At 49.3% G+C, this 24084-nt stretch overlaps 2 protein-coding genes across 5 annotated transcripts in view; one reads left to right on the top strand and one right to left on the bottom strand.

The window, feature by feature from the left end:
- The window catches only part of CFAP47 (cilia and flagella associated protein 47), a 1062207-nt gene extending 1054534 nt beyond the window's left edge, over positions 1-7673 (bottom strand). Inside the window, exon 1 of the mRNA XM_033947561.1 lies at positions 7609-7673. Within this exon, the coding sequence (XP_033803452.1) occupies positions 7609-7659 (51 nt within the window). The 5' untranslated portion in view covers positions 7660-7673. The remainder of the gene's footprint in view (positions 1-7608) is intronic.
- Positions 7674-9672: 1999 nt separating this feature from the next.
- Positions 9673-24084, top strand: part of PRRG1 (proline rich and Gla domain 1) — a 44832-nt gene continuing 30420 nt past the window's right edge. The window contains exon 1 of one of the 4 annotated variants that reach the window (XM_033949563.1): positions 9673-9794. The gene's annotated coding sequence lies outside the window, so the exon portion shown is untranslated. Of the gene's footprint in view, positions 9795-9962; positions 10324-24084 lie in introns of those variants that run through there. The other 3 variants (XM_033949564.1, XM_033949562.1, XM_033949561.1) reach the window with 3 other exon arrangements.

Raw genomic sequence — 24084 nt, 5'->3', positions numbered from 1 at the left:
TTCCACAGTTTCTTTTGTTTGCGTTGCTGTTTTCCTTGTGGAATCTCTTTGGTGGAACCCTTTTTTTGTTTTCTGTTCAGGTAATTAACTTATAAACCCCCTCTTTTACTAAGGCTGATGTGTCCATTATATTACATGGACGAACCCTGCTTTCAAAGCCTTCCATCCCCGTGGGAGTCCCGTTGGCTAGAGGGGGGGGTCCCCGTGGGAGTCCCTTGGGCCAGAGGAGGGTCCCCGTGGGAGTCCCATGGGTTAGGGGGGATTCCCGCGATCCCCGTTCCCGTGCAGACCTCTACCTTAAAATAAGAGGAAGTTCGTTCCATAGTTGAGAAAATTTGAAAACCAAGGATTGATTGAAATTCTTGACTCCTTTGATTCCTTTCACTGAAGGAAGGGAGAGTTTGAATTGTTGGGTGGCTCTTGCATAGGATAATCTATAAGCATTCCATAGGGACAAGATGGATAAAGATACCATATAAAATTTTAAAACTTATACATGCACATTTAAAGTGAATCCTGAGATAGACCGGAAGAGAAAGACAAACAAGCTGGGGTTTTTTTTTTCTGGTAAAGGTTCAGAGATATCTATCCTACTAAATGAATATTACATTCAGGCAGTGAAAATACAATAGAAATATATTCTAGTCTGTTTCTTAATTTCTGGCTAACTAAACAAATGACCATTAAATGCCTTGGCTTTCTTGTAAATGTTTAGCTCAGGATGGTGTGAAATAACCTAAGCTTGTTTCCTCAGTCTGGTAACCTTTCACAGACACCTCAGCACTTCTGACCAAAAGTTAATCTCAATATCATGTACTGTAGGAAACAATTCACACTCAGGGAACCTTCCCCCCTTTACAAAGAGTAAGCACTCAAAAGGTATAAAAATAAGATTGAATTCTGCTGCTTTTTGAGTGAGAAAAAAAAAAAACAGCACTTAGAAAAAGGCAGCCTTGATGCCTGAAAAGTAACATTCTTGGGACATTATTTTCGCTGGTCCAAAAAATGGATATTTCACTGCCTGTAAAGAGCTCAATAACAGCACATTTAACATCATAAGATGAATCAGCCTAGAATTGTGGCATATTGCAGGCTAGAAATAAATGAGAGATTTAAGGCCTGACTATTGTCACGAAATGAGAAACAAAAGCTTAAGTATACAAACAACAAACTTAAGAAAAGAGGGGCCCTTTAACTAAAGCTTAGCACACGCTAATGGATATTAAGTGCCAGGTGAACCCCAAATATTAAATAAGATGTGCAGCATTTAGGCCTGGATTTTGTAACTGGCACCGTTGTCGACGGCCGCCGATCACATGACAGTCACGTGATGGTGCCATGTACAGAATCGTGCCTCTGGCAAAGGTCTACATTTCCGGGACCTACTCTTGATGTGAATCACCCCTCTGCAGGTGCTTTAGGCCAGTGTTTCTCAACTCGGTCCTGGAGTACCCTCTTGCCAGTCAGGTTTACAGGATATCCACAATGAATATGCATGAAATAAATTTGCATATAATGGAGGCAGTGTATGTAAATCAAGTTTATGCATATTCATTGTGGATATTCTGAAAACCTGACTGGCAAGAGGGTACTCCAGGACTGAATTGAGAAACACTGTTTTAGGCCACCTAACGCCATTTCCGGCATTAGTCACACCCATAATAGTAGCAGTCTAAGGAGGCGTGATTCTGGCACTGATTTTTAGGTGCCGATAGGCATTTTTTACTGAGCTTGGGAGCCAACCGGTGCCTAAAAAAATCAGGGCTGGTTAGAGAATCTGGCATTCAGCACGGCTCTCTGTGCTAATAACTGCCATCGCAGTTTAATAAAAGGGGGTAAGTTTTTGAACTTAGGGGCAATGAAGGGTTACATGATTTACCCTGGGTCACATGTAATTTTTTATTTTACAAACTAGGCAAATGTTCCATTTGAGGGACTTTAACCTAGCTCACCATGCCATATCAGCCACTAGACTGGGACAGCTATTAATACGTACTTCCATGACCTTCCTTTCTCATCAAGAAGGGAAGAAGGGGGGGGTGTCACGTGCCTGCAAATAAGATGGCCGCTTAGTGCTTCGTCTCCGCTGCAGCCTCGCCGATTTAACATTTTTTCAGCCCGAAAAAGCGCACGTTAAAACTGCAAATCACTACCGGTGCTTTCGGAGATGGCCAGCAAATCTAGTAAGACCGACTCCGCTCCCACCACGAGCTCAGCCACGACGCACCCGGCTCCCAAACGGTCCAAGCATGAGCCGCCGTCTCCCGGTAAGGCCCCGACCTCTGACACCGCTGATAATGGAGCCTCGATCGCGCGCGACTTGCAAGTCTTGCGCGAACTTATGCAGGAGAATTTGGCCGCAACCGCAGACATCAAGTCTGAAATGAGCACTATAGTTGTGCAGTTAAAACAACACAATGCCCGCTTAGAACTCGTGGAAGAACGCTTGGCGGCCCATGATTCCCAGTACAGGGACATTAACCGCGACCTGCAAAAACTCACTGTTCTTCAATCTGACATGGAGGATTTATCTAATCGTATGCGCCGGAGCAATGTGCGCCTCATAGGCCTTCCTGAATCCAAAGAGGGGAAAGATATGCTTCAATTTCTACATTCTTTCATTCCTGACATCCTTAACCTCCATTTCTCTCCCTCTTTGGAAATTGAAAGAGCGCACAGGGTCCCATCGGGTCCTCCATCACTCACTAAACCTCCACGTCCCATTGTTTTCAAGCTTCTACGGTACCCACAAGCCCTTCAAATATTACAAGCTGCAAAATCTGCTCAGAATCTTTCAGTGGATGGTAAAAGGATCCTATTTGTCCCTGACGTCTCCAAAGCCACTGCTCAAAAAAGAAAGGCCTTCCTATCCATGCGACCTCAGCTCAAGAGCATTGGAGCACAATATGGGCTCTATTACCCCGCCAGGATGCGTATAACCTACCATAACACTACTAAAAATTTTGATTCTCCGACGGATCTCCAAAAATACCTTGATGACTCAGTGGGAGCTATGTCTTGACTCATAAGCTCTGCCTTTCTCCGTATGCGCAGGCTCTGAAAGGGCTGAATCTTATTCTTTTCATGGTTTCTCTAGGGGCGAGCGATGGAGCGGTTCACTGAGCTCCTCTTAACAGCATGCGACCCCATTTCTTGTGCTTTGTTTGTTTTATCATATTAGTTCATTGCAAACATGAGTCCGTCATTTTCCCCTTACACTTTCTCCCTCACTTGGCTCATTGGTGTGGATACCTCTCTCCTTTTCTGCATTTATTGAATTTGACCGCTCTCAGCTTATTATGGTCTACACTCAGGTCCTTTTCTATACATGGCTAAACTGAATATTATATCTTTGAATGTTAAAGGGATAAATAACCCAATTAAAAGGAAGAAAATTCTGCACTACCTTAAGCATCTCAATGCTGATATTTGTATGCTCCAAGAAACTCATCTCTCCTCCGAAGAGGCACAGAAGATGTCTGGTGGCTGGGTCCAACATTGCTTTTCTGCTCCGGCTCAAGGAAAGAAAAATGGTGTTATTACCCTCTTGAAAAGATCTCTAAATTTCCAGCTATCCTCCCATAAATATGATCCTGCTGGCAGATGGTCCTATGTTGAGGGCTCTATAGCAGGTCAACCTCTGAATCTCTTCAACATCTACGCCCCCAACACTGATGACTCCGCTTTCTTCCAATCATTTCATACGATCAGCACAACTTCACTGTCATCCCACACCATATTTGCAGGGGATTTCAATTTCCCCATCGACCCCTTCATTGACAGATCCTCCACCTGCCGCCCAGCTAAACTGGGAGTCCGCTCTGCACTTCGCCGATTAATGGATTCATTTGGATGGATTGACTTCTGGAGAATTTTACATCCTACTACTAGGGATTATACCTTTTATTCTGCTCCTCATAAATCTCACTCAAGGATTGATTATATATTGGGCTCTAAAGACCTGATGAGTCTAGTTTCTTCTGCAAAAATACATGACATCACTATATCGGATCATGCAGCTGTATCCTGTACTATTCAATGGTCTGCTTATCCTACTTCTCGTCACTGGCGCCTCAACAATTTTCTTTTGCAAGACGAGACTTTCCTCTCTCACATCAGGACTGAATCGCAAGCTTTCTTCGACACAAATACTTCTTCAGTTTCGGACTTTTCCCTTGTTTGGGAATCCTATAAAGCCTGGCTCAGAGGGGAAGTCATCAGCTACTCAGCCTATCAACTCAAACAACGCAAATCTACTTTGAACCAATTGGAATCGGACATTCATATATACGAGACACAGCTTTACCGTCGTCATGATCCTTCCCTATACAAAACACTGCAATCACTGAAGTTCCAGTACAACGAAATCTTCAGCTCAATGGCCTCAGCATCCATATTTAGAAGATCTGCTACTTACTATTCTTCTTCTAATAAATCGGGCCGTCTCCTTGCTAATTATCTCAAAGGTCGGCGCTCCAAACAAAGGATCTCTCACATCAAATCCTCTAACGGTCTCCTGCGCATCTCTACCCAAGATATCCTTGAGGAATTCCGCATTTTCTACAATCAACTCTACTCCTCTGAGTCTTCCTCTGATGATAACTCCATATCGGACTTTCTTTGCTCTCTCAAATTACCCACCCTGTCAGCTCTTCAACAACAACCCTTACAACAGCCATTATCTACAGAAGAAATTCTTCATGCCATCTCCTCCATGCCCTCTGCTAAGACTCCCGGTCCTGATGGCTTGACTTCTGAATTCTTCAAATCGTTCTCCTCCTTCCTGTCACCACATCTACTATCATACTATCAAGGTCTGATGTCCACCTCAGCTAACCTTCATCGATTTCTTGAAGCCAACATTATTGTTCTGCCCAAACCAGACAGAGACCCCCAGCTTGTTAAGAACTATCGTCCTATTTCCCTACTCAACCTGGACTATAAAATCTTTACCAAAATATTAGTGTTTCGACTAGAGAAAGTTATGCCTGCTCTAATTCACAGGGACCAAGTTGGTTTTATGAAGGGTCGATATGGGGCAGATAATACCAGATTGTTATGTCATATGCTCCATTCCACCTCGTCGAACCCCGAACCAACCATTCTCGTTTCTCTTGATGCCGAGAAGGCGTTCGACAGGGTGGAATGGAAATACTTATTTGCTGTTCTGTCTGCATTTGGATTACCTCCTATGTTTATCCACATGATCTCCCTTCTCTACAATAACCCTACTGCTAGGCTAATTGTTAATGATACTGCCTCCTCCCCCTTTACACTACACAGAGGCACAAGACAAGGATGCCCCATATCCCCTTTATTGTTTAACCTAGCCTTAGAGCCCCTTCTTGTAGCTATTAGGCAATCCTTAGATATCAAGGGAATATCTATATCCAACAACGAATTCAAAATCTCCGCTTATGCTGACGACGTCCTATTATATCTCTCCGACCCAGAACCCTCCTTAACTTCCCTAATTCGCTTGATCTCCTCCTTCTCTCTGATCTCGGGATACAAAATCAACTGGGACAAAACGGAAATTATGCCTCTTAATGATTCGTGTATCCCTTTCAATATCTCCTCTCAGCCCTTCAAGTGGGTCTCCTCTGGAATTAAATACTTAGGTTTACCATTTGATAGAGATCTTCGATCATCCATGCAACTAATCTCCTCTAAACTATTTACACAACTAACCACCACTCTCTCTAAATGGTCTCCCCTACACCTCTCATGGTGGGGTCGATTGGACACCTTAAAAATGATGGTGGTCCCTAAAATTACTTATATTTTCAACATGTTCCCATTATTGTTCCCACCGTCTACATACAAACATCTGGAATCAAAAATGTCTCACTTCCTGTGGAATAACAAACCCCACAGGATCTCACTTCAAAAATTAAAAGCTTCTACTCAACAGGGTGGTGTTAACTTCCCAGATCTTTACTGCTACCATAAGGCCTTTATCTTGAGACAGGGTGCTGAGTGGCTTTCCTCCCCTCTATCTTCGGACATACCCAACTGGTTAAGACTTGAATCCTCTGTCATGAGCCCTTTCCCTCTTTTACGCTTGATGGGCACTAGGAACATACCCAACCTTCTCAACCATCCCATCATATCTACGACCCACAAAGTTCTTGCTGACCTTGACGCACGACTCGATATCCCCTGGAATCAATCCTCACTTTGCCCTATTTGGCATAATAAGTTGCTTTTAATAGATAAGAAGCATATATCATGGCCCTCCTGGTTTCATCTAGGTATCTGGGACATTGGATCCTTATGTCAACCAAATGGGTCCTTACTCACGTTCCAAGAGCTGATGAGTTCCTTCTCTGTCAATGCTTCCCACTTTTATAGATGGCTTCAACTTCGATCCTCACTCAAAAAATCAGGTCTATATCCGATCTTACACACTACTGCTCCTTCCCTATTTACTCTCTCACACCAATTTCTATCCCTAGGTCACTCTGCCTCACATTTTTACAAATTACTTAAATCGCTCCTACCTGTCCCCCTAACTCAATTACAATCCTCATGGGAGAATGACCTGGGTACCCCCATATCCGAAGAAGCTTGGTCTCACATCTATTTTTCCACTTTTCACACATCTCGTTCAGCCTCGAATCTTCAACATATGGTCTTCCTACTTCATAGAGCGCCCTGGACTCCACTCAAATCCCATAAGATTAACCCCGCTTATTCTAACCAATGTTGGACTTGCCACTCAGAGGTGGGCTCTCTCAAGCATCTTCTCTTCTCCTGTCCAACTATTTCCTCATTTTGGTCCACCCTCTGGGATACTGTCTGTTCCATCTTCCACATAAATATCCCTCTGACATATCAAATGTTACTTTTGAAATCCTTTTCTGTTTCCACCCTAATCTCTGACTCAGATGCTTTTCTATTTGACTTGTTGCTATCCCTAGCCTTGAAAGTCCTTCTTACATGCTGGAAGGACTTGTCTCAAGCCTCTTGCTCTCAATGGTGGAACCTAGTATGTCTTACGTACCGAACTGAAGCCTATTTGGCCAAAACTTCTAACAATTCTCTGAAATTTCAGCTGAAATGGTCCTTATTAAGGTCCTATTTACATACCACTTCTCACCAATAGGACAGCTACTTGCTTCCACCATTCACACCATCCACACATACTTTCCTGTTTTTCACTTCTTACTCCTCCTCCTTCCCTCCACCCCTTGTCATTACATTCTTTTCCACTGTTCTCATGCTTGCACACACATGGATGGACATCCAATTTTGTTATATACAATTTGTTTGGATGATTGATATTATTATTAATTGTTTTATTGCGCTCACTATGCTGAACCACTTAGAAAGCTAATTGTTTAACGATAAGCATATCTAATGCTATTCACTTCATGTGTTTGTTCCTTCCTTGTTCTGTATTTTATAAAAAACTAATAAACAAACCTTGACTAAAAAAAAAAAAGAAGGGAAGAACATTCTTCACACATTCAGATAACTTCACTGGCCTACCAAATGTTGCCAAAATAATACCCATGGAAAAAAAAAATTTGCAACAGTGTTAATTATAAAATAGGAATTTGAGGGGGTTTTTAAGACAAGTTCTGTGTGTAACTGCCTTTATACCTGATTGGCAAGTGGGTACTTCAGGACAGTCAAGAAACACTGCTCTACCATACCTTATTCCCTAACTCTCCCTCTCTGAAACTCCTACCAAACCTCTTTCCCTCAGTTTGCAACTCTCCCTCTCTGGCAAAAACCATACCCCCCTTCTGTCATTTCTCCCTCTCTCAAACCCCTACCTCACGTCAAACTCCCCCTCCCCCATATATCTCCTCCCAAACCCTTACCCAACTTCTTCCCCCTCAGTCTGGCACTCTCCCTCTCTAGAAAACCCATACCCCCCCCCTTCTGGCATTTTCCCCTCTCTCAATCCCTAACTCAACTGAAACCCCCCCCCCCCAACTTCTTACCCCTCAGTCTGGAACTCTCCCTCTCTAGAAAACCCCTACCCCCTCTTCTGGCGTTTCTCCCTCTCTCTCACCTCAAAATCCCCATCTCTCCTCCCAAACCTCTACCCAACTTCTTCCCCCTCAGTCTGGAACTCTCCTTCTCTAGAAAACCCATACCCCCCTTCTGACATTTTCCCCTCTCTCTCTCAATTTCTACCTCATCTCAAACTCCCTCCCCCCATCTCTCCTCCCAAATCCCTACCCCCCTTCTTTCCCCTCAGTCTGGCACTCTCCCTCTAGAAAACCCATACCCCCTTCTGACATTTTCCTCCCTCTCTCTCAATTTCTACCTCATCTCAAACTCCCTCCCCCATCTCTCCTCCCAAATCCCTACCCAACTTCTTGCCCCTCAGTCTGGTACTCTCCCTCTCTAAAAAACCCATACCCCCCCATTCTGGCATTTTCCCCTCTCTCAATCCCTACCTCAACTGAAACTCCCACCCCCCAACTTCTTCCCCCTCAGTCTGGAACTCTCCTTCTCTAGAAAACCCATACCCCCCCTTCTGGCATTTTCCCCTCTCTCTCACCTCAAAATCCCCCCATCTCTCTTCCCAAATCCCTACCCAACTTCTTCCCCCTCAGTCTGGCACTCTCCCTCTCTAAAAAACCCATACCCCCATTCTGGCATTTTCCCCTCTCTCAATCCCTACCTCAACTGAAACTCCCCCCCCCCAACTTCTTCCCCCTCAGTCTGGAACTCTCCTTCTCTAGAAAACCCATACCCCCCCTTCTGGCATTTTCCCCTCTCTCTCACCTCAAAATCCCCCCATCTCTCTTCCCAAATCCCTACCCAACTTCTTCCCCCTCAGTCTGGCACTCTCCCTCTCTAAAAAACCCATACCCCCCCCATTCTGGCATTTTCCCCTCTCTCAATCCCTACCTCAACTGAAACTCCCCCCCCCAACTTCTTCCCCCTCAGTCTGGAACTCTCCTTCTCTAGAAAACCCATACCCCCCCTTCTGGCATTTTCCCCTCTCTCTCACCTCAAAATCCCCCCATCTCTCTTCCCAAATCCCTACCCAACTTCTTCCCCCTCAGTCTGGCACTCTCCCTCTCTAAAAAACCCATACCCCCCCATTCTGGCATTTTCCCCTCTCTCAATCCCTACCTCAACTGAAACTCCCCCCCCCCCCCAACTTCTTCCCCCTCAGTCTGGAACTCTCCTTCTCTAGAAAACCCATACCCCCCCTTCTGGCATTTTCCCCTCTCTCTCACCTCAAAATCCCCCCATCTCTCTTCCCAAATCCCTACCCAACTTCTTCCCCCTCAGTCTGGCACTCTCCCTCTCTAAAAAACCCATACCCCCCCCATTCTGGCATTTTCCCCTCTCTCAATCCCTACCTCAACTGAAACTCCCCCCCCCCCCAACTTCTTCCCCCTCAGTCTGGAACTCTCCTTCTCTAGAAAACCCATACCCCCCCCTTCTGGCATTTTCCCCTCTCTCTCACCTCAAAATCCCCCCATCTCTCCTCCCAAACCCCTACCCAACTTCTTCCCCCTCAGTCTGGAACTCTCCCTCTCTAGAAAGCCCATAACCCCCCTTTCTGGCATTTCCCCCTCTCTCTCAACCTCTACCTCACCTCACCTCAAATCCCCCCCCCATCTCTCCTCCCAACTTCTTCCTACTCCCCCAGTCTGGCATCCCTTCCCCCTCCAAGCAAACCTAGCAAGAGAAACTGATACTAGAGTCCCGCCCAGCCGCAGACAGGAAGATGCGTCAGAAGGGGGCGGGCGCTCGGTCGGTCGGTCGCGGGCCACCACTATGAGTTACTGGCAGCGCCCTCCAAGACAAGTTTGAAGGTAGGTCCAGGGAGAGTGTGAGGGAGCCCAACGCGCGCGACGGGATGACGGTTCTGAAGTGCGCGCGGAGAGGTGGGGGGGGGAGTTTCTATAAATGCGCGCGGAATAGGGGTGTGAGGTACTTAAGTGCGCGTGACACGCAGGGGGGGGGAGTTTCTAGAATGCGCGCGGAAGAAGGGGGCGTGAGGCGGCGAAGGGGGGGGGATGCGGGCAGTGCGAAGCGCGTGACTCGTGGGAGTCGGGCGGATAACTGGCGAGTTCTACCCCCGCCGCCCCCCCCCCCCTGGACTTGGTTTTCGGTCGCCTTGTCAGGCGGAGGAGCCAGGCGCCACCCTGGAGAAAGGGGGCGATTCCCGTTTTGGCGCTTTTGTCTCTTCGGGGGCTCTTTCCCGCGTCAGGGTCTGTTGAGGGCAACCCTGATCCAGGACGTTCTTGGCGGCCCCGGTAATGGACTGCGCCAGTTTTCAGCCAATCAAAAGGAAAACTTAACGATGCCTTGCCTGAAGAACATGGTGAAAATCAGCTTAGGGTAAAACCCCCAAAAAGGCTTGGCTAATTTCCTAAAAGAGAAGGCCATAGGCCATTCTTGAGAAGGCTTGGGGAAATCCACTGCTAATTCCTAGGATAAGCAGCAGAAAATCTGTTTTACTACTTGGGATCTAGCTAGGTGCTTAGGACCTGGGTTGGCCACTGTTGGAAACAGGATACTGGGTCTGATGGGCCTTCAGTCTGTCCCAGTATGGCGCCTCATGTTCTTATTTGAACAATTGAGCCATTGTGACATCACTGATGAGGTTGGCTCTTAGGCATTGGTGGAATGAGGCATTATGACATCACAATCTCAGCTCTGGAATGTTGCTACTCTTTGGGTTTCTGTCAGGTACTTGGGACCTGGGTTGGCCACTGTTGGAAACAGAATACAGGGCTTGATGGACCTTCGGTCTGTCCCAGTCTGGTAACTCATATGAGCCCAGTATAGGATAGTTGAGTAATTGTGACATCACTGATGAGGTTGGCTCTTAGGCATTGGTGGAATGAGGCATTATGACATCACAGTCTCAGCTCTGGAATGTTGCTACTCTTTGGGTTTCTATCTGGTACTTGGGACCTGGGTTGGCCACTTTTGGAAACAGGATACTGGGCTTGATGGACCTTCAGTCTGTCCCAGTATGGCAGCTCTTATGTGATCTGAAAGGACAATTGATCCATTGTGACATCACTGCTGAGGTTGGCTCTGAGGCATTGGTGGAATGAGGCATTATGACATCACAATCTCAGCTCTGGAATGTTGTTACTCTTTGGGTTTCTGCCAGGTACTTGGGACCTGGATTGGCCACTGTTGGAAATAGGATTCTGGGCTTGATGGACCTTCAGTCTGTCCCAGTATGGCAGCTCTTATGTGATCTGAAAGGACAATTGATCCATTGTGACATCACTGCTGAGGTTGGCTCTTAGGCATTGGTGGAATGAGGCATTATGACATCATAATCTCAGCTCTGGAATGTTGCTACTCTTTGGGTTTCTATCTGGTACTTGGGACCTGGGTTGGCCACTGTTGGAAACAGGATACTGGGCTTGATGGACCTTCGGTCTGTCCCAGTCTGGTAACTCATATGAGCCCAGTATAGGACAGTTGAGCCATTGTGACATCACTGATGAGGTTGGCTCTTAGGCATTGGTGGAATGAGGCATTATGACATCACAGTCTCAGCTCTTGAATGTTGCTACTCTTTGGGTTTCTGTCAGGTACTTGGGACCTGGGTTGGCCACTGTTGGAAACAGAATACAGGGCTTGATGGACCTTCGGTCTGTCCCAGTCTGGTAACTCATATGAGCCCAGTATAGGACAGTTGAGCCATTGTGACATCACTGATGAGGTTGGCTCTTAGGCATTGGTGGAATGAGGCATTATGACATCACAGTCTCAGCTCTGGAATGTTGCTACTCTTTGGGTTTCTGTCAGGTACTTGGGACCTGGGTTGGCCACTGTTGGAAACAGAATACATGGCTTGATGGACCTTCGGTCTGTCCCAGTCTGGTAACTCATATGAGCCCAGTATAGGACAGTTGAGCCATTGTGACATCACTGATGAGGTTGGCTCTTAGGCATTGGTGGAATGAGGCATTATGACATCACAGTCTCAGCTCTTGAATGTTGCTACTCTTTGGGTTTCTGCCAGGTACTTGGGACCTGGGTTGGTCACTGTTGGAAACAGGATACTGGGCTTGATGGACCTTTGGTCTTTCTCAGTATGGCAATTCTTTTTTTTTTTTAATTCTTTATTTAGATTTTTAAAATAAACAATTGTGCTTAACAGGCAACATACGATATGAATACATCCAATATATTCTATCAGTAATAATCTTAATAAATCAAAAAAGTAATACAGAGAAAGTCCATTTTCCTATTGGATCAATAATATAACCCATACTTTTTTTAAACATAGTCCTCAATATAGGAGGAGACAAAGAAAGAAATTATTCCAGGAAAGATCACATATTAAAAATTTAAAAGGAAATTAAGTGAAAACCAATGGCTATAATAATGGACTTGAGTTATACCGAAAATCACTATGGTGCAAAAGAAACTCCTTTTCCTTCTAAGAAGAAACGTAATTGATGTGAGTCATAAAAGATATATCTATTGTTTTGAAATACAACAAAACATTTACAAGGAAATCTTAACTGAAAAGAGGCTCCTAATGATACAACTTTTTCCCTATATGTAAGAAATTCTTTCCTTCTGGTCTGAGTCCATTTTGAAACATCCGGGTATATATATATTCTTTCTCCCCAAAAAGAAACCTGTTTTAGACCATAATACAATTTCAAAATCATTTCTTTGTCCTGATGAAATACTAGGGATACTATCAAGGTAGCTCGTCCAGACAATTCAAGATTAGACGATTCCAATAAAGTTGTTGAATCTTGTTCAGTGGTTGTCTCAGTCTCTTTTATTGTCCTTTTTAGATAATAAATCTTCTGCAAAGGTGGTATATTTATTTCCGTAATTTTTAATATAGAAACCAAGAAATCCTTAAATACAGTGGTGCCTCACACAACGAACTTAATTGGTTCCAGGAGCAAGTTTGTTATGCGAAACGTTCGTTATGTGAAACGCGTTTTCCCATAAGAATACATGTAAAAAAAAATAATTCGTTCTGCAGCATAAAATATGCTAAGATGACATAAAAAAAGATAAATTTTTGGTTATTATTTTTATTTAGATACATCTAAAAACATAATTGTTTTTTAAAACAACACACATTTTTTAAATTTAAAGACAGACTAAGTAGAGTCTAATTTTACAGTGAGAGAGGGCAGAGTCTCAGCGGCAAAAACTGGGACTTAACTGTTCATTTTTTTTTTTTTCTACCGTGTTTCCCCGATGATAAGGCAGGGCCATCAAATAAGACAGCCCCCCCTTTTTAGAAAAAAATGTAAAATAAGGCACCCCCCCGCAAATAAGCCACCCACCGATACCTGCGCTTACCCGAATCGGGTGGTACGGTGGGTGACTCCGTGTGGTCCCTGGCACCCCCGACACGATCGGGGCAAGAGGGAGCTCAAGCCCTCTTGCCCCCCCGACTCCCCGACACGATCGGGGCAAGAGGGAGCCCAAGCCCTCTTGCCCCCCGACTCCCCGACACGATCGGGGCAAGAGGGAGCCCAAGCCCTCTTGCCCCCCGACTCCCCGACACGATCGGGGCAAGAGGGAGCCCAAGCCCTCTTGCCCCCCCGACTCCCCGACACGATCGGGGCAAGAGGGAGCCCACGCCCTCTTGCCCCCCCCCCCCCGACTCCCCGACACGATCGGGGCAAGAGGGAGCCCAAGCCCTCTTGCCCCCCGACTCCCCGACACGATCGGGGCAAGAGGGAGCCCAAGCCCTCTTGCCCCCCCGACTCCCCGACACGATCGGGGCAAGAGGGAGCCCAAGCCCTCTTGCCCCGCCGATTCCCCAACTCCCCGACAATATCGGGCCAGGAGGGAGCCCAAGTCCTCCTGGCCACGGCGACCCCCTAACCCCACCCTGCACTACATTACGGGCAGGAGGGATCCCAGGCCCTCCTGCCCTCGACGCAAACCCCCCCTCCCCCCAACGACCGCCCCCCCCAAGAACCTCCGACCGCCCCCCCAGCCGACCCGCGACCCCCCTGGCCGACCCCCACGACACCCCCAACCCCCTTCCCCGTACCTTTCTGTAGTTGGCCGGACAGACGGGAGCCAAACCCGCCTGTCCGGCAGGCAGCCAACGACGGAATGAGGCCGGATTGGCCCATCCGTCCCAAAGCTCCGCCTACTGGTGGGGCCTAAGGCGCCTGGGCCAATCAGAATAGGCCCGGGAGCCTTAGGTCCCTCCTGGGGGCAGGGCCTGAGGCACATGGTCGGGTTGGGCCCATGTGCCTCAGGCCCCGCCCCCAGGAGGGACCTAAGGCTCCCGGGCCTATTCTGATTGGCCCAGGCGCCTTAGGCCCCACCAGTAGGCGGAGCTTTGGGACGGATGGGCCAATCCGGCCTCATTCCGTCGTTGGCTGCCTGCCGGACAGGCGGGTTTGGCTCCCGTCTGTCCGGCCAACTACAGAAAGGTACGGGGAAGGGGGTTGGGGGTGTCGTGGGGGTCGGCCAGGGGGGTCGCGGGTTGGCTGGGGGGGCGGTCGGAGGTTCTTGGGGGGGGCGGTCGTTGGGGGGAGGGGGGGTTTGCGTCGAGGGCAGGAGGGCCTGGGATCCCTCCTGCCCGTAATGTAGTGCAGGGTGGGGTTAGGGGGTCGCCGTGGCCAGGAGGACTTGGGCTCCCTCCTGGCCCGATCGTGTCGGGGAGTCGGGGGGGCAAGAGGGCTTGGGCTCCCTCTTGCCCCGATCGTGTCGGGGAGTCGTGGGGGCAAGAGGGCTTGAGCTCCCTCTTGCCCCGATCGTGTCGGGGGGGCAAGGGGGCTTGGGCTCCCTCTTGCCCCGATCGTGTCGGGGAGTCGGGGGGGCAAGAGGGCTTGAGCTCCCTCTTGCCCCGATCGTGTCGGGGAGTCGGGGGGGCAAGAGGGCTTGGGCTCCCTCTTGCCCCGATCGTGTCGGGGAGTCGGGGGGGCAAGAGGGCTTGGGCTCCCTCTTGCCCCGATCGTGTCGGGGAGTCGGGGGGGGGGGCAAGAGGGAGCCAGGCGGAGAGAGGGCAGTTAAGCGCAGTGCCTGCGCGGAAGGATGCAGCTCGGGCGACTTCGTTGTGTGAAACGAAGTTCGTTGTACGAATCAAGACATAAAGTTCGTTGTGCGCAGCGTTCGCTGTGCGAGGCGTCCGTTATGCGAGGCACCACTGTAGTTCCCCGGGAGTTTTAAATTTAGACATAGGAAAATTTAAAATCCTCAAATTTAAACTCCTATTTTGATTTTCCAAATTTTCAGTTTTACGAAGAAGGAAAACTTTATTCTTTGCATGCTGGTTATTTAAAGATTTAATGTCAGTTAAAGTTTTTTCAATATCTCCCACTTGTTTCATCTGGTCATGACAAACAGTTTCCAATTTGTTAACTTTAGTAGAGACATCAGCCATTAAAGAAATAAATCCAGTACATACTGTTTGAAGGTTTTCAATTGCTCCCCACAGTGAATCCAGTGTAACCACTGCTGGTTTCACAAGCGGCTTGAGTTGAGGTAACCCCGGTTCCCGTTCTCCTTCCCGGGTTTCACCTCCCCCACACTCACCACCGCTTGCCTGCAGTGCTCCTCCTCCTTCTGTTCTTCTCTCCGGGGTAGCCTGCAACGGCATTTCCTCCTGATTCAGCCATTGCCGAGCTCCCTCCACATGAAGGCCAAAATCCATTGCCCCACTCGGAGGAGGAAGAGGGTCCGGTCCCAGAGGGCTCAGCGACGCGTCGCCGTCCAAGCTGAGTTCTTCCTGGAGCTCAGCTGCGGATCCGCCCAACGCCATCGGGACTGTAAAAGATGTTATTACAGCCTGACGTGGAGTCGAAGTCGCGGCTAGAGGTAGGGGGATATTCCTCTGCCGTCCCCTTCTCTTAGGCATCAGAAACAGCTTTAAGAAGTAAAACGCTGCCGAAGGTAAAGTTATCGCTGCTAGAGCGGGAGCTTGGACTCACACGTCCACTCTAGTCACCATCTTGTCAGTATGGCAATTCTTATGTGAGTCAAGTATAGGACAATCAAGCCATTGTGACATCACTGATGAGGTTGGCTCTTAGGCATTGGTGGAATGAGACATTATGATGTCACAATACCAGTTCTGGAATGTTGCTACTCTTTGGGTTTCTGCCAGGTACTTGGGACCTGGATTGGTCACTGTTGGAAACAGGATACTGGGCTTGATGGACCTTTGGTCTGTCTCAGTATGGCAATTCTTATGTGAGTCAAGTATAAGACAATCAAGCCATTGTGACATCACTGATGAGGTTGGCTCTTAGGTATTGGTGGAATGAGACATTATGATGTCACAATACCAGCTCTGGAATGTTGCTACTCTTTGGGTTTCTGCCAGGTACTTGGGATCTGGGTTGCTCACTGTTGGAAACAGAATACAGGGCTTGATGGACCTTTGGTCTTGTCTCAGTATGGCAACTCTTATGATCTTATGTGAGTCAAGTATAGGACAATCAAGCCATTGTGACATCACTGATGAGGTTGGCTTTTAGTCATTGGTGGAATGAGGCATTATGACATCACAGTCTTAGCTCTGGAGTGTTGCTACTCTTTGAGTTTCTGCCAGATACTTGGGACCTGGGTTGGCCACTGTTGGAAACAGCATACTGGGCTTGATGGACTTTCGGTCTCTCTCAATATGGTGATTCTTATGTTCTTAAGGACCTTCCAATGCCTACCTGAAAGTATGTGTGGTTAGGGGCAGAGAATAGATGTGGTTAGTTAGGCACCAGTAAATTAAGTCAAGTGAAACCAGGCCTAAGGATGCCTAGGTGCCACTAGGCAAGATTCTATAAGCAGTGCCTAGCGGTTGACTGATAACTACACCGAGCGGCTTATAGAATCTGACATTTAAATCTAGACACTTATGAGTGCACTTCTTCTTTTTCTTTACATATTGTAGTTCTAGACCTTCTTTCCCTCTTGTCTCTGTTTGTAAATTTATTTATTTTTTTTAGTCTTTTAAAGTTAGTATTTTCCCTAGTGGTGGTGTATGTTTTTAAACTGTATTTTAGTTAATAGACAGTTTTAACATTTTTGTACAGCGCCTAGAAGGTTTGATTAGGTGGTATAAGAAATTTTAAATAAACTTTAAACACTTACAGTAATAATACGGTGAGATTGTACTGATAATGGGTATTAGGGCCACGCTTCCTATTAGTAAGTCTCTTATACCCCATACCCCCTATTTTTATCAGAAACAATTTTTGCAGTCTTTTCACTGATATACTTTAGAAATTAACAATAAGATTTAAAACTTTTTAAAATCATCTTGACAGGGACTTCAGTCAGCAGATTAAAAATCCAATATGGTTGTGACAAAAAAACAAAACCCTCTTTGAGAACAAATTTAGGGCTAGATGCACTAAGGATCGATAAGACCGTGTGGGTCTGCACTGATCCAATTTTTTGGCTGATTCAGAAAGAGCTATTGATGCACTAAAAAGTTTGCATGCATATGATTCATGTGAATGTTCATCATAATCTTCAACTCTGCCATCCGATGATCACTGTGAGAGCAACTCACACATGTACAGAGCTGTCAGGGGAAGCCTGGACAGCTGAGAAGCAGGGGAAAGCCTCCTGCCACTTAAATGTTTGGGGCAGGAAACCTTCTTTTTTTTTTTATGGGCACAGATGCTGTGCGTGTTACACACAAATAATATCTGTCCCATTAAAGAAAAAATGCACCCCATTTTGAATGAGCGGGACGGACTGAGCTTCCTTCCCTCTCCAACATCTCTAAAAAGGTAGGGGGTTTCAAGGGATCTCCGGTGGCAGGAGGAAGTGGGTATCCTTCCTGCCTTTTTTTCAGGGGAGGGGGGGCAACGGGGAGGTTGGGGATGTTTGGGGGGTGCCTGTTGCAGTGGTAGGTCTTTGATGGCAGGAGGGAATGGGCATCCCTCCTGCCAATTTTCTTTCGTGGGGGTGGTTTCGGCATGGCAGAAGGAAGTGGGCATTCCTCCTGCCATTTTCGCTGGTATGGGGTGATTTTTTTTTTCTTTTTTTCTAATGGGGCAGATATTGTGCATGTATAATATGCATAGCATCTGTGCCCATTAAAAAAAGGTTAGGAAGGTCAGCCTCCTGCCTTCCATCCGGCTTTCTCCCCAGGCAGCAGCAGAGTCTGAGCGGCAAGAAGGCAGATGCGAGTTTATTGCTTCCTGCCTTGCAGCTCTGTGAATGGCGGTCCAGCACTGTAGAGCAGGAGCTTTCAGCCTCCTGCCTTTCTCTCCTGCTTTCTCCCCCCCGAGCGGCAAGCAGGCAGGTGCGAGTTTTTAGCTTCCTGCCTTGTCCCGCGCCACTCTGTGAATGGCTGCCCCAGTTCTCGCAAGAACTGGGAGAGCCATTCACAGAGCAGCGCGGGACAAGGCAGGAAGCAAGAAACTCACAACTGCCTGCTTGCCGCTGCTGGTGCCGCTCGGGGACAGAATGCAGGAGAGAAGGGGCTGAAAGATGCTGCCTACAGCGTTGGACCACCATTCACAGAGCGGCAAGGCAGGAAACGAAAAACTGACGCCTGCCTTTTTGCCACTCCAACTCTACCACTGCCTGGGGAGAAAGCCAGATGGAAGGCAGGAGGCTAAAAGCTCCTGTCCTACAGCGCTGAACCGCTGGAGGAGTTAAGGTAAGGGGGGATACTGCTTGCCTTGTGTTGGGGGGCCCTGTCGGGGGGTGGGGGCCCTGCCTGCCTGTCTGTCACTAGGCCTGCCTGCCCTGTCCCAGCTTAGCACTAGACCACCAGAGGGGGGATAGGGTACAGAGCCTGGTAGGGAGGGGGACAGGGTGCAGAGCTTGGCAGGGAAAATTTGGTTCAGAATGTTTTTTTTTTCTTATTTTCCTCCTCTAATTCTTGGGTGCGTCTTATGGTCAGGTGTGTCTTATGGAGTGAAAAATACGGTATTTGATAAATTTGTATCTTAATGCATTCTGTTGTCTTTTAAAATTTTATGCATTTCCTATGTTTTACTATCTGATGTATTTCCACTTTTAAATTGTACTTTTTACTGCATGTTCAGCTTTACTTGTGAACCACCTAGAACATTCCTGGTCAGGCGGTATATAAAAATAAATTTTTTGTTATTATTATTACTAGTTTACATGGAATTTTAATATTAATCAGCTAATTTGCATGGTCAGATCAGGGGATGAGTGATTGTGCAGAAAACCAGGCGGTGAACCGTTTTTTGCATCGGGTCGGCTGGCTTTAGGTGCCTCTGGGCCTTAGAGTTTATCTGAGTAAAGTTACTGGAAAAGCACAGTTACTTACCGTAACAGGTGTTATCCAGGGACAGCAGGCATATATTCTCACATGTGGGTGACGTCATCTACGGAGCCCCAGCGCGGACAGCTTTTCAAGCAAACTTGCTAGAAGTTTCAAGTTTGCACACTGCACCACGCATGTGCTAGCCTTCTTGCCACTAGAGGGCGCATCCCCACCTCGTGGTCCTCAGTTCCATAACATAGCAAAGAAAACCATCCCCGGGGAGGCGGGCGGGTTGTGAGAATATATGCCTGCTGTCCCTGGATAACACCTGTTACGGTAAGTAACTGTGCTTTATCCCAGGACAAGCAGGCATGATATTCTCACATGTGGGTGACCTCCAAGCCAACCAAAAAAGGGCAGGTGGGAGGATGGCAATTATGAAAACAAATTACGTAACACCGACTGGCCAAACCGGCCGTCGCTTCTGGACAAAGTATCCAGACAGTAGTGGGAGGTGAACGTATGAACCGAAGACCAAGTGGCAGCTTTACAAATGTCCTCCATAGGTGTAGATCGGAGGAAAGCCACAGAAGCTGCCATCGCCCGGACTTTATGACCCGTAACGCGACCCGCAAGCGGGAGACCAGCCTGAGCGTAGCAAAAAGAAATGCAAGCAGCTAACCAGTTGGACAAGGTGCGCTTTGAAACCGGGTGTCCCAAACGATTAGGATCAAAGGACAAAAATAATTGAGGAACCTTCCGATAAGACTTGGAGCGTTGGAGATAAAAGGCCAACGCCCTCTTACAGTCAAGGGTATGAAGCGCCGCCTCACCAGGATGAGAATGGGGCTTCGGAAAAAACACCGGAAGGACAATAGACTGATTGAGGTGGAAATCAGACACAACCTTAGGTAAAAATTTGGGATGGGTGCGAAGAACCACCTTATCATGATGAAAGACCGTGAAAGGAGGATCCGCAACCAAGGACTGTAACTCACTGATTCGACGAGCAGATGTGAGTGCAATCAAAAAGACTACTTTCCAAGTAAGAAACTTAAGATGCGACTTGTCGATGGGTTCAAAGGGAGGCTTCATAAGCTGAGCCAAGACCACATTAAGATCCCACACCACCGGAGGAGGTTTCAGAGGAGGATGGATATTCACTAGCCCCTTCATGAAACGTGTCACCAGAGGATGAAGAGAGAGAGAACGACCCTCAAGATGCCGATGGAATGCTGCAATGGCACTGAGATGCACCCGAATGGAAGTCGTTTTCAGGCCAGACTCAGACAAATGCAAAAGATATTCCAGAATCGAAGCCACAGGCACCGAATCTGGTCGCAGACTATTCAAAGAACACCAGGATGTAAACCTGGTCCATTTCTGAGTATAGCAAAGCCGAGTCGAGACCTTACGCGAGGCCTCCAAAACGTCCCTCACGGCCCGAGAGACCGGAAACGAAGTCAGAGGGAGAGAAACCAAGCAGTCAGATGTAAAGACTGAAGATTGGGATGCAACAGCGAACCCCGACTCTGAGACAGCAGAGAGGGAAACACCGGTAGAAGCAGAGGTTCCCTGGTACTGAGTTGAAGAAGTAGGGAGAACCAGGGCTGCCTTGGCCACCGAGGTGCAATGAGGATCATGGAGGCTCCGGTCGATCTGAGATGAACCAGCGTTCTCAAAATCAGAGGGAACGGCGGAAACGCATAAAGAAACCTCCCCTCCCATTCGAGGAGGAAGGCATCCGCTTCGAGACGATCCGGAGTGTAGATCCGAGAGCAATAGAGGGGTAACTTGCGATTCTCCGGAGAGGCAAACAGATCCACTTGAGGAGTTCCCCAGCGGTCGAAAACCTCGCGAAGTACTCGGGAGTTCAGAGACCATTCGTGCGGCTGGAGAAGACGACTGAGTTTGTCTGCCAGCTGGTTCTGCTCTCCCTGAATGTAGACCGCCCGCAGGAATATATTCTGGGAAATTGCCCAGTCCCAAAGACGGAGAGCCTCTCGGCATAGAGGCCAAGAGCCCGTACCCCCCTGTTTGTTGACATAGTACATCGCTACCTGATTGTCCGTCCGCACGAGTACTACCTGGTCGTGCAGCAGGTGGACAAAAGCTCGCGCAGCCAGAAAAATGGCGCGAAGCTCCAGCACATTGATGTGGCACCGACGGTCCTCGACCGACCACAGACCCTGCGTCCTCAGACCGTCCAGGTGCGCTCCCCACGCGTACTCGGAAGAGTCCGTCGTCAAGACCTTGGTGTGAGGAGGAACGCGAAACAGCAAACCCCCTGACAAAGTGGAAGAGTCGGTCCACCAACGGAGCGATCGACGTAAACAAGGAGTTACTGATATCCGGGAAGACACCGGATCGCGATCCTGGCGCCACTGCGACGCCAGAGTCCATTGCGCGATTCTCAGGTGCAAGCGAGCGAACGGCGTGACGTGAACCGTCGACGCCATGTGACCCAGCAAAACCATCATGAGCTGGGCCGACACCTGCGATTGCCCTCGACAATGACGACTCCACCGAAGCAGAGTCTCCCGCCGGGGCGGGGGGAGAAAAGCGCGAAGGCGAACCGTGTCCAGCACGGCTCCAATGAACTGGCGAGACTGCGCCGGACGCAATTGGGACTTGGGGAAGTTCACTTCGAACCCCAGGTCCTGTAAAAGACTGATAGTCTGTCGGGTCGCTAAGATAACCCCCTCCCTGGACGGGGCTTTGATCAGCCAATCGTCCAGATAGGGAAAGACCTGTAGACCCCGCGAGCGCAGGGCCGCCGCCACCACCACCATACACTTGGTGAATACCCGAGGGGAAGATGCCAGCCCGAAGGGAAGAACCCGATACTGCAGGTGCAAATCCCCGACCTGAAAACGCAAGAACCTGCGGCAAGCGGGATGCACCGGAACATGGGTGTAAGCTTCCTTCAAGTCCAGGGAGCACATCCAATCCCCCTCCTCCAAAAGAGGATAGAGAACCGGGAGCGATAACATACGGAACTTCTCCCGGACCAGGAACTTGTTGAGCTTCCGGAGGTCCAAAATGGGGCGCAAGTCCCCGGTCTTTTTTGGGACCAAAAAGTAACGGGAGTAAAACCCCAGGCCCATCTGATCGCGAGGCACCACCTCGACCGCCCTGAGGCTCAACAAGGCCCTGGCTTCCTCCAGGAGAAGGGCCAGCTGGTTCCGATTGGGAGGGCAAGCCCCGGGGGGCAAGTCCGGAGGCGGACAGGAGAAGTTCAGCGAATAGCCGTCTGAGATTATCCCGAGCACCCAGGCGTCCGACGTGATCACCGACCAGGCCCCGGCAAAGGCCGTCAGCCGACCCCCGATGGGGAGGGGGTGGCTCGATATTGCGGTGAGGGCCCGCCCCCAACCGCCTATCCCGTCAAAAGGACGGCGCGGCCTTGGCTGCCCCCTGCGCGGCAGGTTTAGAGGGGCCGCCTCTACTCTGCTGGGACTGTCTTCGAGGGGGCGGTCTGGAGAAGGCCGGTGTGGACTTCTGGGGGTATCTCCTCGGAGGCTGTCTGAAGGGACGCTGGGCAGGAGCCTTAGGCTTCGGCTTCACCAGAGAGGCCAGGGAGCGTTCCTGTTTGGAAAGTCGCTCCGTCGCCGCATCCAAAGTGTCATCAAACAATTCCACCCCAACGCAAGGCAAATTAGCCAGGCGTTCCTGCAAATTGGACTCCATTTCGAGGGTACGAAGCCACGCCAGCCGGCGCATGGCCACTGCACAGGCGGACACCCTCGAGGCGAGTTCAAATGCATCATAAACCGCGTGGAATAAATATAGGCGCAGCTGGGTCAGGTTGGAACTAAAGGTGGCGAACCGGTCCCTATGCGACTCAGGCATCACCTCACGAAAGGAGGGGAGGTCCTTCACCATCGTACGGAGGAAGGAAGAGTACGAGAAGGCATAGTTCAGGACCCTGGTAGCCATCAGAGAGTTCGCATAGAGACGGCGCCCAAATTTGTCAAGGGTCCGGCCCTCCCTACTAGGCGGGACCGTCGCCGAGACCCGGGAAGGCTGAGATTTCTTGACCGACGATTCCACCAGGAGCGAAGTATGGGAAAGTTGGCCCTTCTCAAACCCCTTGATGGGAAGGGTGCAATACTTAGACTCCATTTTGGCGGGGACCACAGCGACCGTCAATGGAGCCTCAAGATTCCTCAGAAAGGTCTGACAGAGGACCTTGTTAATTGGAAGGCGCGGCGACTCCCTGGGGGGGGCAGGAAGATCCTGCTCCTCCAAAAACTCCTTGGTGTAAGTGGACCCTTCAGACAAGTCAACACCCAAAGCCGCAGCCATATCCTGCACAAACCTCGTAAAGGATGAGGGTTTAGCAGGAGGAGAGGGAGACCGAGACTTCCCGGCAGAGCCGAAGGGAGAGGCCTGGTTGGAGTATCTGGGCTCCCTACCCGACCCCGACCCCAACGAGGCACAGTCCTGCGACCTCGACGGAGTCGGAGACCGGGTGCGCCTGGAGGAACCCCTCGGGGATCCCCCCGGGGTCCGAGGCACCGAGGCCCGACCCTTCGGCCCGGGCGAGGAAGCCCGAGAGCTCTCCCTGGCCGGAGACCGGAACAAAATGGGGTTATCGACACGCAAGTCCCGTACCTGCAAGGCACCGCCCCCGGCCGGTGACGAGCGACCACGCCGCCGAGGCGAGGTCCGAGACCGCTTAGCCTTCCTCGGCCTGCGCCTCGCTCGAGACCTGCCCGAGGGAGATGAACCCCTCGAGGACCCCGAGGACGAAGACGAAAGTCTTCGTACTCGGCGCCCCTTGTCCTTCAGGCGCACGCTACGCTCCGGCGGATCTCGCGAAGCCGGGTCCGAGGGAACTACCGAGGTCAAGGCCGTGGGCGCCTCGGGAGCCGAGGCCCCGGTACCCGAGACCGAGGTCGCCAACTGCGGGGCCACCGGGGCCGAAGCCTCCGAGG

Source organism: Geotrypetes seraphini, chromosome 6, assembly GCF_902459505.1.
Source record: "Geotrypetes seraphini chromosome 6, aGeoSer1.1, whole genome shotgun sequence".
Lineage (NCBI taxonomy): Eukaryota > Metazoa > Chordata > Amphibia > Gymnophiona > Dermophiidae > Geotrypetes > Geotrypetes seraphini.
Note: the sequence above shows the minus strand (reverse complement) of the source record. Positions and strands in the feature narration are given on the sequence as shown.